This window comes from Camelus bactrianus, chromosome 14, assembly GCF_048773025.1.
Source record: "Camelus bactrianus isolate YW-2024 breed Bactrian camel chromosome 14, ASM4877302v1, whole genome shotgun sequence".
In the NCBI taxonomy this organism is placed as follows: Eukaryota; Metazoa; Chordata; class Mammalia; order Artiodactyla; family Camelidae; genus Camelus; species Camelus bactrianus.
Window position 1 is genome coordinate 9,937,605 of NC_133552.1, and position 14,365 is coordinate 9,951,969.

The window sequence follows — 14,365 nt, forward strand, 5'->3', positions numbered from 1 at the left end:
CTTATCAAGAATGAATTTCTTACCCTGTAGATCTTGCATCATGGTGCAAATATTTTGTAAAAGATTCTCTTTTCCCTTTTTAAAAAGAAATACGTAAACTTGAAGGAGTTGGCCAAGTGTGAGGACAGCGAGCACTCTAGCACAGAAACATCCTGAGCCGTTAATGCTGCCGGACTTGGAACACACTGACTGCTGTTACTGCCGCTGTGTGTGACTCCTCCCGCGAGGTGGCCCTGCCCTGCTCTCCCCTCTGAACTGGTGTGTGCTCAGGACACAGAGCGGATGTGATTTCCTGCCCTTCTTCCCAGTCTCTCTTGAGGTTCTCAACCCAACTCAAGCATGGCTCTCACGGTCACACTGACAATTCTCAAGAAGCAAATTCATCCTCTTCAGACTGGTGTTGTGTGCGGCCCCCTGCGCTCTGCTGGGGACCTCAGGGGTGAGGTGCTCAAGGAGTAGAGAAAGGAACACAGCCATTATCTGAGCATCCCGTGACCTTGTGGGCCTTTGATGGTTGTCTCATTTGACAGAAATGAGATGGAGGTGACAGTTGAATCAACTCACTTTCCCACAGCCACATGGCAGTGCGAAGCTCAGAACTTTGAGCTCTTGGGGTCTCTGCTTCACATACAGCCCAGCCAACACCGCCCCTCCTCCGCGGTGGGTGTGGGAGGGAGAGCGTAGTCATACCGCACCTTTAAATAGCTTCCTGACTTGTGTTAACATTTCCAAGGTACTGTAGTGCCAAATGCGACAGGTCTATTGTCAGAGGACACAATGCAGTCTTGATAATCCTAAGAAACCACTACTTCTCAAGCATTGCCATTTCATTTCTGCTGGGAAACCAAGAGAGTCTAGCTTTTTACTTATAGATCAAGGCCAATTTGGGGGATCCAAATAAGTACAACAGGAGTGAAGCTGGTTAAGAACAAAATTTTTAAATAGGATTTTAAAATCTTCAGTTTGGAGGATGAAAGGGGAATTTCCTAGTTGGGTAGTGAGACCAAGAGAGTGATTTGCCTACGAATAAATTAAGAGGCCAGATATTAACAATGTGTTTCACGAGGGCATTTCAGAAACCATTCACGTCATTTACTACTCAAATGCTTCCTTCACTGCACTTCTAGGACCCTTCACAGTACTAGCTTGTAGAAAACTAATAAGCATTGATCAGATTGTTAAAATTGTATCTGGTGAATAAAACCAGACTGAAACCATCACGGTGAAGTCTACTTTCTCCACTAGAGGGCTTTGTGGTTCAGATGGGAGGGGGTCAACCCCTCTGCCTCAGGGTGGCTCTCCTGCAGGGGGTGTGGGGTGTCCAGAGGAACCCAAAGTGCCTCAGTGACAGGAAGAAATGGACTAGGAGCCCCAAGGATGCCACTCCCACTGGGCCTCTGTTGATTTTTTAGGCCCCCCGAGGAGGAAGGTGTGAGTCAGCCTTGGCTAAACGCAGGGCTTGGGGTGCCAGGTGTCCCCACGTAAACGCCAGACCTTCAGAGAGGCTGTGTACCGCGGGAAGGGGATGAAGAAAAAGCACTTCGCTTAGAGGGTAAATGAAATATTTAACACGAGACGTAAAACGTACGAGCAGACATTTAAATGCGAACGTGAAATTACTCATATACAGGGGACTCCTCACATCACAGAGGGATCACGGCGTCCCTTTAAGGTGCTTTTCTGAAAAGTTTGTTTGCAAATTTGAAAATCCTTCATCAAGAGGAAACTAAAGGCTGAAGAATTTCTGGATTCTGCTGTTCATGAATCACTAAAAGATTATGACAAAGCAAATCGGAGACCAGAAGATGTGAGAAGTTTCCTGTCTGGTTTAAGATACTTCATTTGATGGCAAGGGAATCTGGACTCTTCGACAGACAGCTCTGATAAGAGCCAGCAGCCCCAGGCAAACCAGAGACAGCTTCCATTCAGCACCTCCGCAAAGGAATGGGTGGGGCGGTGCTGCTGAGAAGGCAGGGGTATTTCTTAGCTTTGTCACCCCCCCCCACCCCCCCGTTACCACTGGATCCTCCATTTCCCTGGAAGGAATAACATTAAAGCTTTGCTATGTAAACTCAGAGCAGAGCTGGTGGGGGACTAGGAAGTCTGATTTCTCCTCTCCAGCCAGACAGACCTGGAGCAGAATCCCAGGGAACAAGTGGGCGTCCTGGCTCCCACGACACCAAACAATCAGGTTATATCCTGAGCCTACAGCTGAGGCGAAAATGCAAGCAGATCTGGGGCGCGGTGGCCCTAGAGCTGACTAGAAAAAAGGATCTCGTGGGCTGAAGAACCAGAACCTTACACAATAGGATCAAACACTCAATTAGATTTACCCATATTATTTTACTCAGTGAGCCCCGTGGAGAACCAACCACAATGAATACTGCAAGTTTTCTTTCTGGGTTCCTTGAGGACAGAACTATAAAGTCATAATAAAATTCTTAATTACTGGAAGTGCTATTTATAGGAAAGTTGCTGAGTCTGGAAAATGAGCCTAAAAACAGGTGTTAGGACTAAACGTATACCACAGGAATAAAAACGTCACTGCCTGCTTTAAGTAGGTCAGTGAAAACACTTGGCAAGAAACAAAACTTCCAATAAAGCATCTGCCTTCCTCCATCCCCTACACTCTGAGGACCACTGCGTCGGTGTAATTATTCAGCAAGCGGTTAGGAGCATGGTTCTTTGGTGGCTTCAGAGGGGATGGCGACCTGGTCTTTGACCTCAAGGAGTCTGCAGCATGGTGTGCTAAGACTCGAAGACACCTGGATGGCTGGTGAACAGCCAGGCCATTTGCTTGTCTGTTCCTGAAATTATATGCTTGACCTTTTATGAAATTACAGAAACCTCAAATGCCACGGCCAGAGCAGCGACAGCAAATCAAGTTTTGTTTTCCTCCTTGTCTGTGGGCACTCAATTTGTCAGGTCAGTTTCCCATGAAGTTTGACCCAAGGCTAGAGCTCGAACTACTCGGAGATATGTCTGATTTTTACCAACTTGAACTGAATCTAATTTTTCAGGTTTGTGCTAAAAATAGTTTGGAGAAAGCTCTCTTGTTTAACTTAATGACTCTCAGCCCTGGGGCAGTCTCCTCCTTGCCCCTTCCCTCAGCCCGGGAGCACGGTGGAATGCTTATGGAAAGGGTGCTCTGGAATAACGTGCTTTTAGTTGTTTGCTCTGTTTTGAAGGTTTTTGAAAAGATTTCGTGGAAGATGAAACGCAGCTTCTCAGGCCTTCCTCTACTATAGCACTTGGGGAATTCCATGGCAATCCTTCGCTCATAGGTCAGGTTCCCCAGCAAAGGGGCTCTGTCTTGACTCTCTCTGCAGCCCCAGAAGTGCCAAGAAGGGGCTCCATACATGTTGGTGGCAGTTAGGACAGTGACAAGACCCCGCCCCCAACACCAGGAAAGAGGGGTTAGTAAACAGCACCCTTTGTTTGCCAAGTAAGCATCATAAAGCGAAATCTCAGCCTCTGTAAGCAGAGAAGTGAGGCATCCCCGAGTGTCTTGTCAGACAGCTCGAGTACACTTTTAGTTTGAATTCGAACGTGGGTCTTATGGTTATCAGGTGCCAGAGCACCTTTAAGAAGGAAAGCAGGACAAATGCTGGCAGGTAGCTGAGAGATCCTTAAACCTCTTCACATGAACTTATCTTCCACATCCCACTTCAGAAGGAAATGCCTTCTAATGGTAGGTACAGGGTTCTCGAAAATTCTGAAGATTTTCTAGGTGGATGCAATCCATGTTGTTGACACTCAAGTCCTGTCTCGTGCAGGTGGGTTTGGGCCCGTCTAGGTTCACCGCCAGAGCCAGCGCTTCGCTGTGTACTTCTCCAGGTTTACAGGTGGAGGGGGAGAGAGGGAATCACAAGCAGCTAGCATTTTAACCCAGTGCTGATGCCTGCGAGACTAAAACACGTGGGCAGTGCAGGCGGGGAGGAGGCTGGGAGCCACCTGAGACACCATTCAGTGATGCGACCACATCACTGGTACCCTGGGCTCAAACGGTAATTAGTCCACACAGAGCGAGGGAGCCAGAGAGCCACAGCTGAAGGGCATCTCACTGTAAACCCCTGACCCGTGCTCGGACCTCTTCTGAGCGCTTTTCAGCTTTTCGAGTTTTCTTTGGGGCCTCGAAAGGCTCCACAGGACAGCTTCAAAAGTCCACTAACTTCTGTTTGGACATCCTAAGGGCTCCCAAGCTCGCTGGAGACGGTGCTACCAGGAGACAGGCAGAAACGAAGAGGACCTGGCAGCCACCACGACCGGATGTGCTGGCACAGGACCCCGGCAAGGGGGCCTGGGCAGCTCTGGTGTTGCTTCATTGTTGTGGGGAAACCTTCCCTGCGAGAGCGTATTGTTACCAGAGGAGGGACGTGCTTGCTCTTGTTAATACACATTCATCCTTCAAAAGACGGCAGAATGCACCCCTGCAAGCAATGTGCGTGCCATTCAAAACATTCCGAGCTCGCTTATATTTTCCTGGACCTCTGGAAAATATTAAAACAACGTTTCGTGAGAGCTCTGGGGACGAGAGGGCAGATGCCGTATGTCCTCGTTCAGTGGGAGTTGTCTTCTGTTTAGGCTCTGACAGTTCATACAAGAAGACCCAAGATATGAACTCATGCAAAATGAACACAATCCAAACTGGAAAGAAAGAGATTAATCCGGGATGGGGAGATGAGAAGTTTCTATTGTGGGAAGACCAGGACCATGGAGCTGAGACACCATCGCGATGGGAGGACTCGCCAGGACAAACAGCACGCGGCCGCCGCCCCCCCCCCCCCGACTCAGCAGATGACGCTCACTGGCCAGGGACCAGACACCCCGCAGCCGGAGGGCACGGCAATCTGCTAAAGCCAGGATTTTCTGCTGTGGAGGAGACTAAGTCGAAAAGGGTTGGATTTACGATTAGAAAAAGTACAAATGAAATAAACAGACATGCATGTCCATCCATTATACCTTGGGAATGGCTTTCCCGATTTAACTTCTGTCTTCTTGGCACAGGGACAAATGTGGCCTGTGTGGCTTTGGCTCAGCTAAGCCACATCCTCACGGAGACCCCCTGTCCGAGGCAGGAGGCAGTGGAGTTGAGTGGTCCAGAAGCGCGGGTTTGGGAGCTGAGCTCGAAGCCATGCCTTGCCGAGCACTTACTGGCCGAGCACTTGCTTACTCGGGCGTTCAGCTTCTCCAGGCGTTCTTTATGGAAAACGGAGACAGTACTGATACTGTGGGATTATTATGATAATTAAACGAAGTATCCTAAGTTAAGGGCCTTCTGTATGGTTTATGCTCCATAAACAGCAGTTGTTCCTGTAGGCGAGGTGTGAGGGAGCTCATGAGGATGTTTCTGTATTCGGCAGTAACACAAGCTTCGTGGTGGGAGTGGGCGAGAGGGGAGGGGGACAGGGGGCCTGGCAGGCTCTCCTGAGGGGTTTGCCATGCTCGTTACTCGTGCGCCTCCCCCCAAAAGCGGCTGCTCTAGGGGGTCACTGGCACTGTCGTCGGCAATGTCTCGGCCCAGCCGATATTTTGGGGGGCGAAGTCTGAGACACGTTGCTCCAGGGTAGCTGCACGAGGGCCCCACTGCCTCAGTCGGGCAGGTGGTGAAGGGTGCACGTCAGCGGACACTGGCCAAACTCGGGCCCCTCACGGTGTCTGAGGCCCTGGGAGACTTGCAGCCCTGAGTGGGCGTGGATCTTCATCTCCAAGTTGAAGGCCTTGGAGAAAAATAAGTTCTGGGTCTTGCAGGTACAACCTCCAGTGCAAGGCATCCTCTCTGAGAGGAAGTGGAGGGGAGCTTGGAGCAATCTTTCCGCCGCGTGTTGAGAAGCAGCTGGGTAGGGCACACCCCCTCGGGGGGCAGAGTTGGGGGGTAGTGTGCGCACCCCAGGTCAGCCCCCAGGAAGCCAGCCTACACCTCCCTCAAGGAGCGAGACGAGTTCCCCTGGCTCTTCAGTGCCAGGCTTACCAGTCCAAGAAGAAACTGCTGGCTGACCAGTTTCCCCTTAAGAAACAAATTCCAATCCTGACGCTGGACTCGGGGTGGAGGCTGCCTTAACCGGGGCTGTAACTATCACTTGTCACTTCTCTATCTGGTAGCCGCCAGCTACCGTCCCTGATCAGCTGTCAGGATCCCAGGGATAAACCTTTCACTCTAAATCCTTCCCTCTGGTCCCATAAGAAAGTCTGGCTCATTCATTTTAAAACACTTTAATGTATTAAATGCCATTTTTTGGTTGGGATCAGTACCTAGGCACTTTAAAGCTTTCCAAAGTTGTTATATTTAATTTTACTAAAGTACATGTTAGAGATATACACCCCATATAAGAACGTCTTGCCTCTACAAAATGTCTCCAAAAAACGTAGAAAATACTACTCAATATATATATTTTTTAACAAAATAAAAGGACTTACCTGAAAGATCTGGCAAAGTTTTGCTGAGTACATTAAAAAGAAAAATCAAAGTCCTTAATTTATTGATCGTCCCCAGGAATCACTACATTTTTCAAATCTGTTGTTAGATGGGCTGTTCTTTCTTTAAAATGTTTTTTTTTCATCTGGACTTGAGACATTAACCTATTCCATATGTGCCACAGACTGCAAATAAAGACCCGATCTTGGAAAACACAATGCCAAACGTTTCCTCTAAAGTTCGAGGCAAATGATACCCTTCTCACCTCTCTACACATTCCTTGACAACAGCAAAATTTCCATCTCCTATTGTCCTTCCGACTTTATACCGCTCTGTTATTGTGGCTGGAATCTGGAAGCCTTCCTCCGACACTTCTGAAAGAATCATTAGTATGGTTTTATTGGTAGAAAAGGGAACACAGATGTTGTGCAAAGGAGACGTTTAGAAGTTGAGAAGTATCCTCGAGTAGACTGGCACTGATTCAGAACCAATGTGTCACTTTCTGTACAGCAAGGCCAGCCCCTCCATCCCTGTTGACGTTGTATAATCCACAGTTTGTACCAAGACAAATGATGAACCAAAAGGAAATGTAAAATGGATGAGGCCTGCTCCCACCTACGTAAAAGCGACTCCTGCTTTCTGCTGCAGTGGGGATTCTGAGCAGGAAGTTTTGCTTTTCATTTCATGCCAATTTGATCAACAGTGTTTACTGAATACCCTTGGTGTACAGAGAAACGACATTCCTAGGTCTGGAGGAAAATGCCGTCCGTAAGGGACTGCTTGACATTCAACAAGCATGAAAAATGCCTGCTCTTTGGACACTTAGCTTTACTACATCCTGAAATCGAGACCTCCGTAAAATTCCTCATGAACTAAGCAGTGATTGCTCCCCCTCCCCAATATCAATGAGCAGATTTTAGACAAGTGTTCCCACCAGCAACCTGCGTAGCAGATGTTGAGTTAAAATTGCAGTATCTATTATGTCTGTGAACAGAACAGTTTTGTAGTTTCAATTATGTTAGTGCCACTAACACAACACATTTTCCCCCCTTAAAATGCATTTTGAAATATTTTACAAATGCCTAATAATGCTTTAAATATCTAAGGCCATAAAACTAAATAAGCCACACTTAGGGGCACATAAATATCGTGGATAACCTTTAACATCTTAGGGGTATAAAAAGCCCTTTATAGCTGGGCTCTAAAATTTACATGCTTTAAAGCTTTAAATCCTGGCTCTCCCTCAGGCAACCTGAATACAAAATGTGATGGAAGCCTCGTGTGCTTTCTAAATGTGCTCCTTTTCTGACCTTTAATCATAAACTGAGACTAAACATTTCTTCTCAAAATAAAATTAAAACCTTAGGTGGCAAATAGGCTTCCTTGGCGATTTTTGTATTCTTGTTTAGTTTAGTCTGCATGGTTGGGGAACAGGAAGTGGAAACTCACAATCATCAGACATCTGCTTTGGGACCCTTACTTACGCTGCTTGTGTGATCATTTCCAATCTGCACCACTCTGGATCCTAGAGTGGGTGAAATTTCTGGACAGCATTGTACAGATGCAGGATGTTCGCTGCTGCCACGGTTGCCCCTGGCATTTGTGCAGCCTCTTCACCTCTTTATAGGTGACGTTTGACGCTTAACCCACTAGAAGTTATCTCAGTGGTCTCCAGAATAAAGTGAGAGCTGGAACCTAGCCTCCCTAAGCCTGTCGTCTCACCCCAAAGAAGCCACAATTCTGCCTCTGTTTGAAGGATTCAGCCTGAGGATTTTTGTCTAGTCCATGGTTATTACCGGAGACAGTTGGAGAAGTTTCAAATCCACTGTAAAGCACCCAAATTTACAAAACATCTCTCAGATGACATGGTCTTAAGGCTCTTTTCTACACGGATAATAAAAGTAACCATCCTTGGCTGTTGGAGGCAAGCCTGACTTTGGATGGGAAATGGAAGGAGGTGCTTCCGACCCTTCCGTCCAGTGGGCGCCCAGCTGGAGCACATGGCATGGGATTCCCCCCTGACTATTGAGAAAACGTAGCTTTTAGGCTTTTGCCTAAGAAGACTTAGCCAAAGGCTTAGTCAAGGCCCATTTCATTTCATTAGGTAAATAAAATACATTGGAACAAAAGAGACCTCTGAATGGCTGGATCTCATACTTCTGGAAATACCAAAAAAGGCTGATATTGCATGGTAGTCAGAAAATAATCCCTGGGTAAGTCACATATCTCAACGGCACTTTTTGGGAAAATTTAATCATATGATTTAAAACAAATAAGGGGTACTGATCCTTTAACAGTGGCTCGATCATACCGGTTTTTACTTTAGTTTCTAAATACTTTCCTGTAATTGATTTGAGCCTGATAAAAAAAAACCCCGGTGAGTCCTGTATTACAATCTCCATTTCATAGAAGAGGCTTATCCAAAACAAACCGGTAGTTGTTAGCAAAAAAAAAAAAAAAGTTGACTCTAGAATCCAGGTCATCTGACCACTTTCTAAAGTGAATTAGCTTAAGGTACAAAGAATATTTTTGCAGTTGCCATCGATTCTTTCTGTAAAGCCAGACTTTCACATACTGACTTCACTTAGGTTAGAGAGTCTCTGCAGGGCTGTTACAGTCAATCACGAGAGAAAATGTTCTTAATGTTCTAAATGTGAACAGAATTTGGGACAAAGGCAACAATTACCCCCTTGTATTTGAAAAGTGGGCAGCAGCTGGCCTTCTTAGAATGCTTATGCCCTCAGAGGGTGGGGAACTTCTCCACATGAGGCCAACACCCTCTTCCTGCCCCCAGTACATACTGGTCCCTGGTGGGAGCCACATTTAGTCCTATCCCCTTGCTATAACCCTTTGGAGCTGCTTCAGGCTCAGTCTGCTGGGGAAGTGACAGCCCCCCGGTGTAAATGTAGCCAACCCATCCTCTGCCCAGTACAAGCAGAACCTGCTCCTCAGACAGCAGGTCCCAAGCTCACCACCTTCTCCAGGTCCGTCATTCTCATCCATCGAGCTGCAGACTTTGGTGGACGCGAGTGAAGTGGAGGAGCCACCATGCTGGGAGCTCTGTGGGGGAAGAGGAACAGAGGATAAAGATCGTCGGTCCGAGTGCCCGAGTCTCGAGGTACCGGGCCTAGCCCAGAATCTCGGGAGGTAACTGCACCCACCACCAGGGAAGGGTTGGGCTTAACCCTCGGAAAGGGACGCTCTCACACGATTCAGTCAGGGCTAGCTCCCCCCTCCACCCTATTAACCAGCAATAGATGGTGCTAGCTGTGTCTGGCTAATCACTCTCGACTTGGACGTTCCATGACTTTTCATTTCTTATTTTCAAAACCAGCACCCTTTGGCTCGCTGTTTAGGTTGGGCAGATTTTAGGTACCTCACCTCACTCCTCCACAGTCTATCTGCAAATAGGTTTCAGGTAAGGTGTCATTCTGATCTCTCTTTTTTGTTTTTTTTTCCTATTCTTACCATAGAAAAAATTTTTCTTCCTTTTTCTATGGAATATCCTTTAAAAAACATTCAGCTTTGCCACATCCTTGGAGAAAGGTTAAAGAGTGGGTTTGTTAATTCCACTTTGAGATAAAGAAATAAGCACTCAGCAAGTTATCGACATGTTAAATATTACAGAACACCAATATTTCCTTATTATTACCTTTATTCCTGAGGCAAAAACAGGACTGAACACCTAAGTTTTGTGAATCCTTTGTAATTTTGGTGTATTTGGACCCAAGACCCACGAGAGCAAACCAGGTAACAACTGTATTACAAAGCTCACGGGATGAAACGATACCAAACATTTAACACTGTGATCAGCCACGAGGCAGTATCTTTAACAATGAACATTTCCATCTCTGCATCGATGCCCTGAGAAAACAATTTGGACATTTCAGTGCTATTTCTAAACAGTGAACACAGCTTGTCCTAAAAGATTGTCCTTCTGTTTCCCTGGGTTTATCCATTTGGTTGGCCTGATGGGAGCCAGGAGGCGGTGAGGGGGCGGCCCTGGCTCGTGGTGCCGGCTGTCTGTGGAGCAGAGAGAAGGGAGAGAGCATCTGTAGTTGAATTAATAATGAAGAGGGGGCGAGAAGCAAAGTTGACCTAGTTTTCCTCTGCTTACCTGTCTCCTTTCAACCTCCTCCTGTTCCATCCAGCCTTAACTGTGCACAGAGTAGGAGGGGAGAGAAGTTTGACATACTTTCATTGTGCCAAACAGTATATTGCATAGGAAATTCAAAGATTTTAGTTCTCACCCAAAGGATGAAGATAGTTGGTCAATTGCTACTTAAGTCATTGCAGGGCCATTTCAGAACAACGTGCTAAGAAGAGCACGCACCATTGGACGAGTTCATCAAAGTTGACACAATCAGGATCAAAGCTAAATTCACAGCAGCGACGCATCTGGAAGTTTCGGGGTTACCCTAGTACACCACACCCCTGAAGGTCACCTAGTTTGTGTGGGGTGCCCTTTATCTTCCAGTTCCTAGGAACCCCTCATCAATCACCCTCGTGACTGGAGCTGTTTCCCATCCTCTCTCATTCAGCCTCCCTTTGTGACCAGCAGCACACACTTGTCCTATGTCAGGCCAGAGAGAGCAATTCAGATTGTGACCTTGACACAGACTTTTCCTTGGTGTGACACTAACTGTATAGTCATAACCAACTCTGTCGAAGGTACTGTAAAAGCATGAGCCTCTAAGCAGAGTGCTCTGCTGACTTTTATGGATGCTTGTTTGCGAAAATCTTGTACTTATAATATTGGAATACGAGGTTGAGACAAGGCAGATTTACAATGTCCAGGTCTGGAGAAAAGAAACATTGACACTACTACATTTGAGGGGCAGGTGTATGTTTTCTCCCAGAACAGGGAGATCTTTTATTCCCTGCGTCGTTGCTTTTGCTGTAGACGTAATGCTGTTCCAAGCAGAAAAGCCATAAGAAAATGTCTAAAACGTAGACCTTCTCTTCTGGGCTTTCCAGTCCTTGAATTTCTTCCAGCAGCGCCACAAATGGTGTTTAATAATGTAGACACATTGTGGTCTGGGATGGCAGGTGCTGTCTTGTCATATGGTGTTTCAGATTTTAGAATACAAAGACACATTCCTTCAGAATCAAGCACGCAAATTAACAGACTAGAAGCGTGTTTCCCAGCAAAGATGTCCACAACTTATGTACTCAATTCCAAAATCGTGTTCTTTTAATAAAAACATCAGATACTCAATACAGAACTCTGACCCAGATGATATGAAAACATCTTTTAAGGTGTAATGTTTTATAAACTTGCTGGTATTATTCACTAAACTGCCTTATCAACTAATGAATTGCATTTTCAATATGAATTGCATTTACAATACCAAATGTCTGATGCCCTGAATGCTTGCCACAGTGCCAGCTGTGTTTTCTCTGCCTTATGAACAAGAACCCCTCCTGATTTTTAGGCTCTGGCAAAAAAAAAAAAAGAAAAAAAGAAAAAAAGAAAAAAAAGTAGGGTTAACACAAGTCTGCTTATGTTTAAAATTGCTTATTTTCAACTTTAGGTTTGAGAGTGTACTTCAAGTCATATCAAATTCCATGCTGTCTGATGGCACCAGAAAGAAGAACATTTAATTACAAATAGGGAATTCTGAAATGAAAAGTTATCATTTTATTTACTATGCCCAAATAAAGTAAAATAAATGTATTAAATTTCCAGAGGTGTTATCTCTTCTTTTTCCCAAAGAAGTAAGATAGTTAACATTAGACACTTACCCAAGACAATGACCATTCACGGATTCAAAGAATTTCAGGGACTGAAATGGACCTCACAGATTATCTGTTCTACCCTACTTCCAAAGAGACCTACAGAGACCAAATTCCCACTACAAAAATCCCAGCCCAGTGGTCAAATGGCCTCTGTCCAAAGATCTCCAGTACTGAACTCATTACTTCCTGAGACGGCCCCCTAACTGTTAATGAGGCAAAGAAAATTCTTCCTTAGGTTAATGTCCGAATGATGTCCCTCTACGTTTTCTAGTTTTCGTTCTTAGTTCTCATCTCTGAAGCCACCTCGCACAGGTCTAATTCATTTCCCAGGGCAACGATGCTGTAGACATTTGGAAATAGCTACTGGGCTCTTTCCGTGTCTTCTCTTTTTCAATGTCAATATTCCCAGTGTCTTTGGTCATAAAACAGAGTTCCATGACCCCTGACCTTCCAGTTGTCAGTATCTCTGATTAATGCTGGTGCTCAAAACACATGCAATATTCTAGGTGTACCCTGACCAGCACAGAACAGAGAAGGACAGAGCGTTCTTCCTTGTGAATAGAATGCTAATGCACTTTGAGATCATACTGATTTACCAGTAACATAACTTTTAAGCCTACACTAAGCTCACACTGTGTCAGATCTCCCTATCCTATATCTGAAAGGTTGGTGTTTTGGATCAAGTCTAAGACTTCTCATTTATTCATAGTAATGTCATATTTATTACATTCATATCCTTCCAGCCTGTCATTTTTTTGGATTCTGATTCTGTCACCTAACATTTTTGCTCTCTCCCAGCTGAAGTCATTCATTAATCACCATGGCCCTTTGTGTACACTCGTTGCTAACCCTAAACATACTGCCTTAGTGTGGGAACATTTTGATTATTGCCCATAGGTCCAATTGAAGGATTGTAAAAATAGTAAAGGGAAAACGTGTAGGTTCTTGTTCTTTAGAATTAATCCAGTGAAGTGGATCAGCCTTTATTTGTGACCTACAGAAGCTGAAAAGCCTACTTATATTTTTTCATGCTTATAAATGAAATCGATTTACTTACATGGTTTTTCTGAGAAGATAAACCATTTTATAGCATGTATGGTGATAAGATTTTGTGTTTGCTTCTGTCAGTTTGCTAATTGTAAGGCATATAAGTGTACAGTGCAAAACATACAGTTATTTTCAAATTTAATGCAAATAGCTGCTCTAAGAGGTCTTGTGACATTTGAAATGTCATCACCTCCAAGCAGATTTAATGGGAACCAGGTGGACAGGTTGCTGGCACCTGGATGCTTTTACGGCACACCTTCATAAAAGCACTGCCCGAAGTAAGAACACATCCTAAGTGTAGCTATTTAGCTTGGGATCACGTAACAGATGGAGAACATATCACACTTTTTGAAGTAAGTGAGAAAACTGACATAACAGCTCTAACCACATTTTACCAAGATGTATCGACCATGTAGGAAAAAACAGTCCGTTTCAAATATAAGTGGTATGACCTACTCCTGTCATTTGTATTAATGGTGTCACTCAGCTGGGGTCCACACTGAATAAAGATCACAAAAATATCCAATCAATCCAATTGATTTAATCAAGGTAGAAAAATCTCACCAGGTAACTCTTGCTTTGTCTGGATAACTGTATTATTTCCGCTTCACATTTTGCGTTGGTATACAGTTATTACTGTGTTAAGATTTATTTGGAAAATGACAAACAGAGAATTTAGAAATCAACTGATCAATTTTATAAAGGAAACACAACCAACAGATATTTAACAAACTCAAACAGTTGTCTCGGTGATCCTGACTTGAGATCTACAGAGTCTCTAAAGATGACCTCATATAACAAAATTAAATCATAATCTTGGTGTAGACAGCTTGAAATCCAAGGGACTCTATGTGTATATAGAAAAACCATACATTTATTTACTTTCCAAGTGGGTACAGACTAATAAGATGATGACATCAATCTGCAATAAGTATTAAGGCTCCATTATTTGAGACAAGGCACAAGTTTTCCCAAATTTTCCAAATTCCTTTGTCTGCATTCTCCATAGCATGTTCAACCTAGCGTTTATGGTGTAGGCAGTCATGTGCATAACTCAGCATGAATACTGAAAAATGCCAAACGTTATCATAAAGATCTGGTCAAAGTTTTTAAAAGACTGTAGAACTGTTATTCATGAAATTGGGTTTACTTAGAGGAAGGGAA

The 14,365-nt window shown here is 44.7% G+C and overlaps 1 protein-coding gene and 1 long non-coding RNA gene across 5 annotated transcripts in view; one reads left to right on the plus strand and one right to left on the minus strand.

The window, feature by feature from the left end:
• Positions 1 to 3,439, plus strand: part of LOC123615797 (uncharacterized) — a 46,142-nt gene extending 42,703 nt beyond the window's left edge. For all 3 annotated transcript variants that reach the window (XR_012511663.1, XR_012511664.1, XR_012511665.1), the window contains one exon: positions 88 to 3,439. This is a non-coding gene — a long non-coding RNA (uncharacterized LOC123615797). The remainder of the gene's footprint in view (positions 1 to 87) is intronic.
• Positions 1 to 14,365, minus strand: part of DCLK1 (doublecortin like kinase 1) — a 298,221-nt gene that overhangs the window by 52,788 nt on the left and 231,068 nt on the right. The window contains exons 7-8 of one of the 2 annotated variants that reach the window (XM_074378069.1): positions 9,391 to 9,475; positions 6,681 to 6,789 (exon numbers count right to left, since the gene is read on the minus strand). In XM_074378069.1, the coding sequence (XP_074234170.1) occupies positions 6,681 to 6,789; positions 9,391 to 9,475 (194 nt within the window). Of the gene's footprint in view, positions 1 to 6,680; positions 6,790 to 9,387; positions 9,476 to 14,365 lie in introns of both variants that reach the window. The other variant, XM_074378068.1, reaches the window with a different exon arrangement.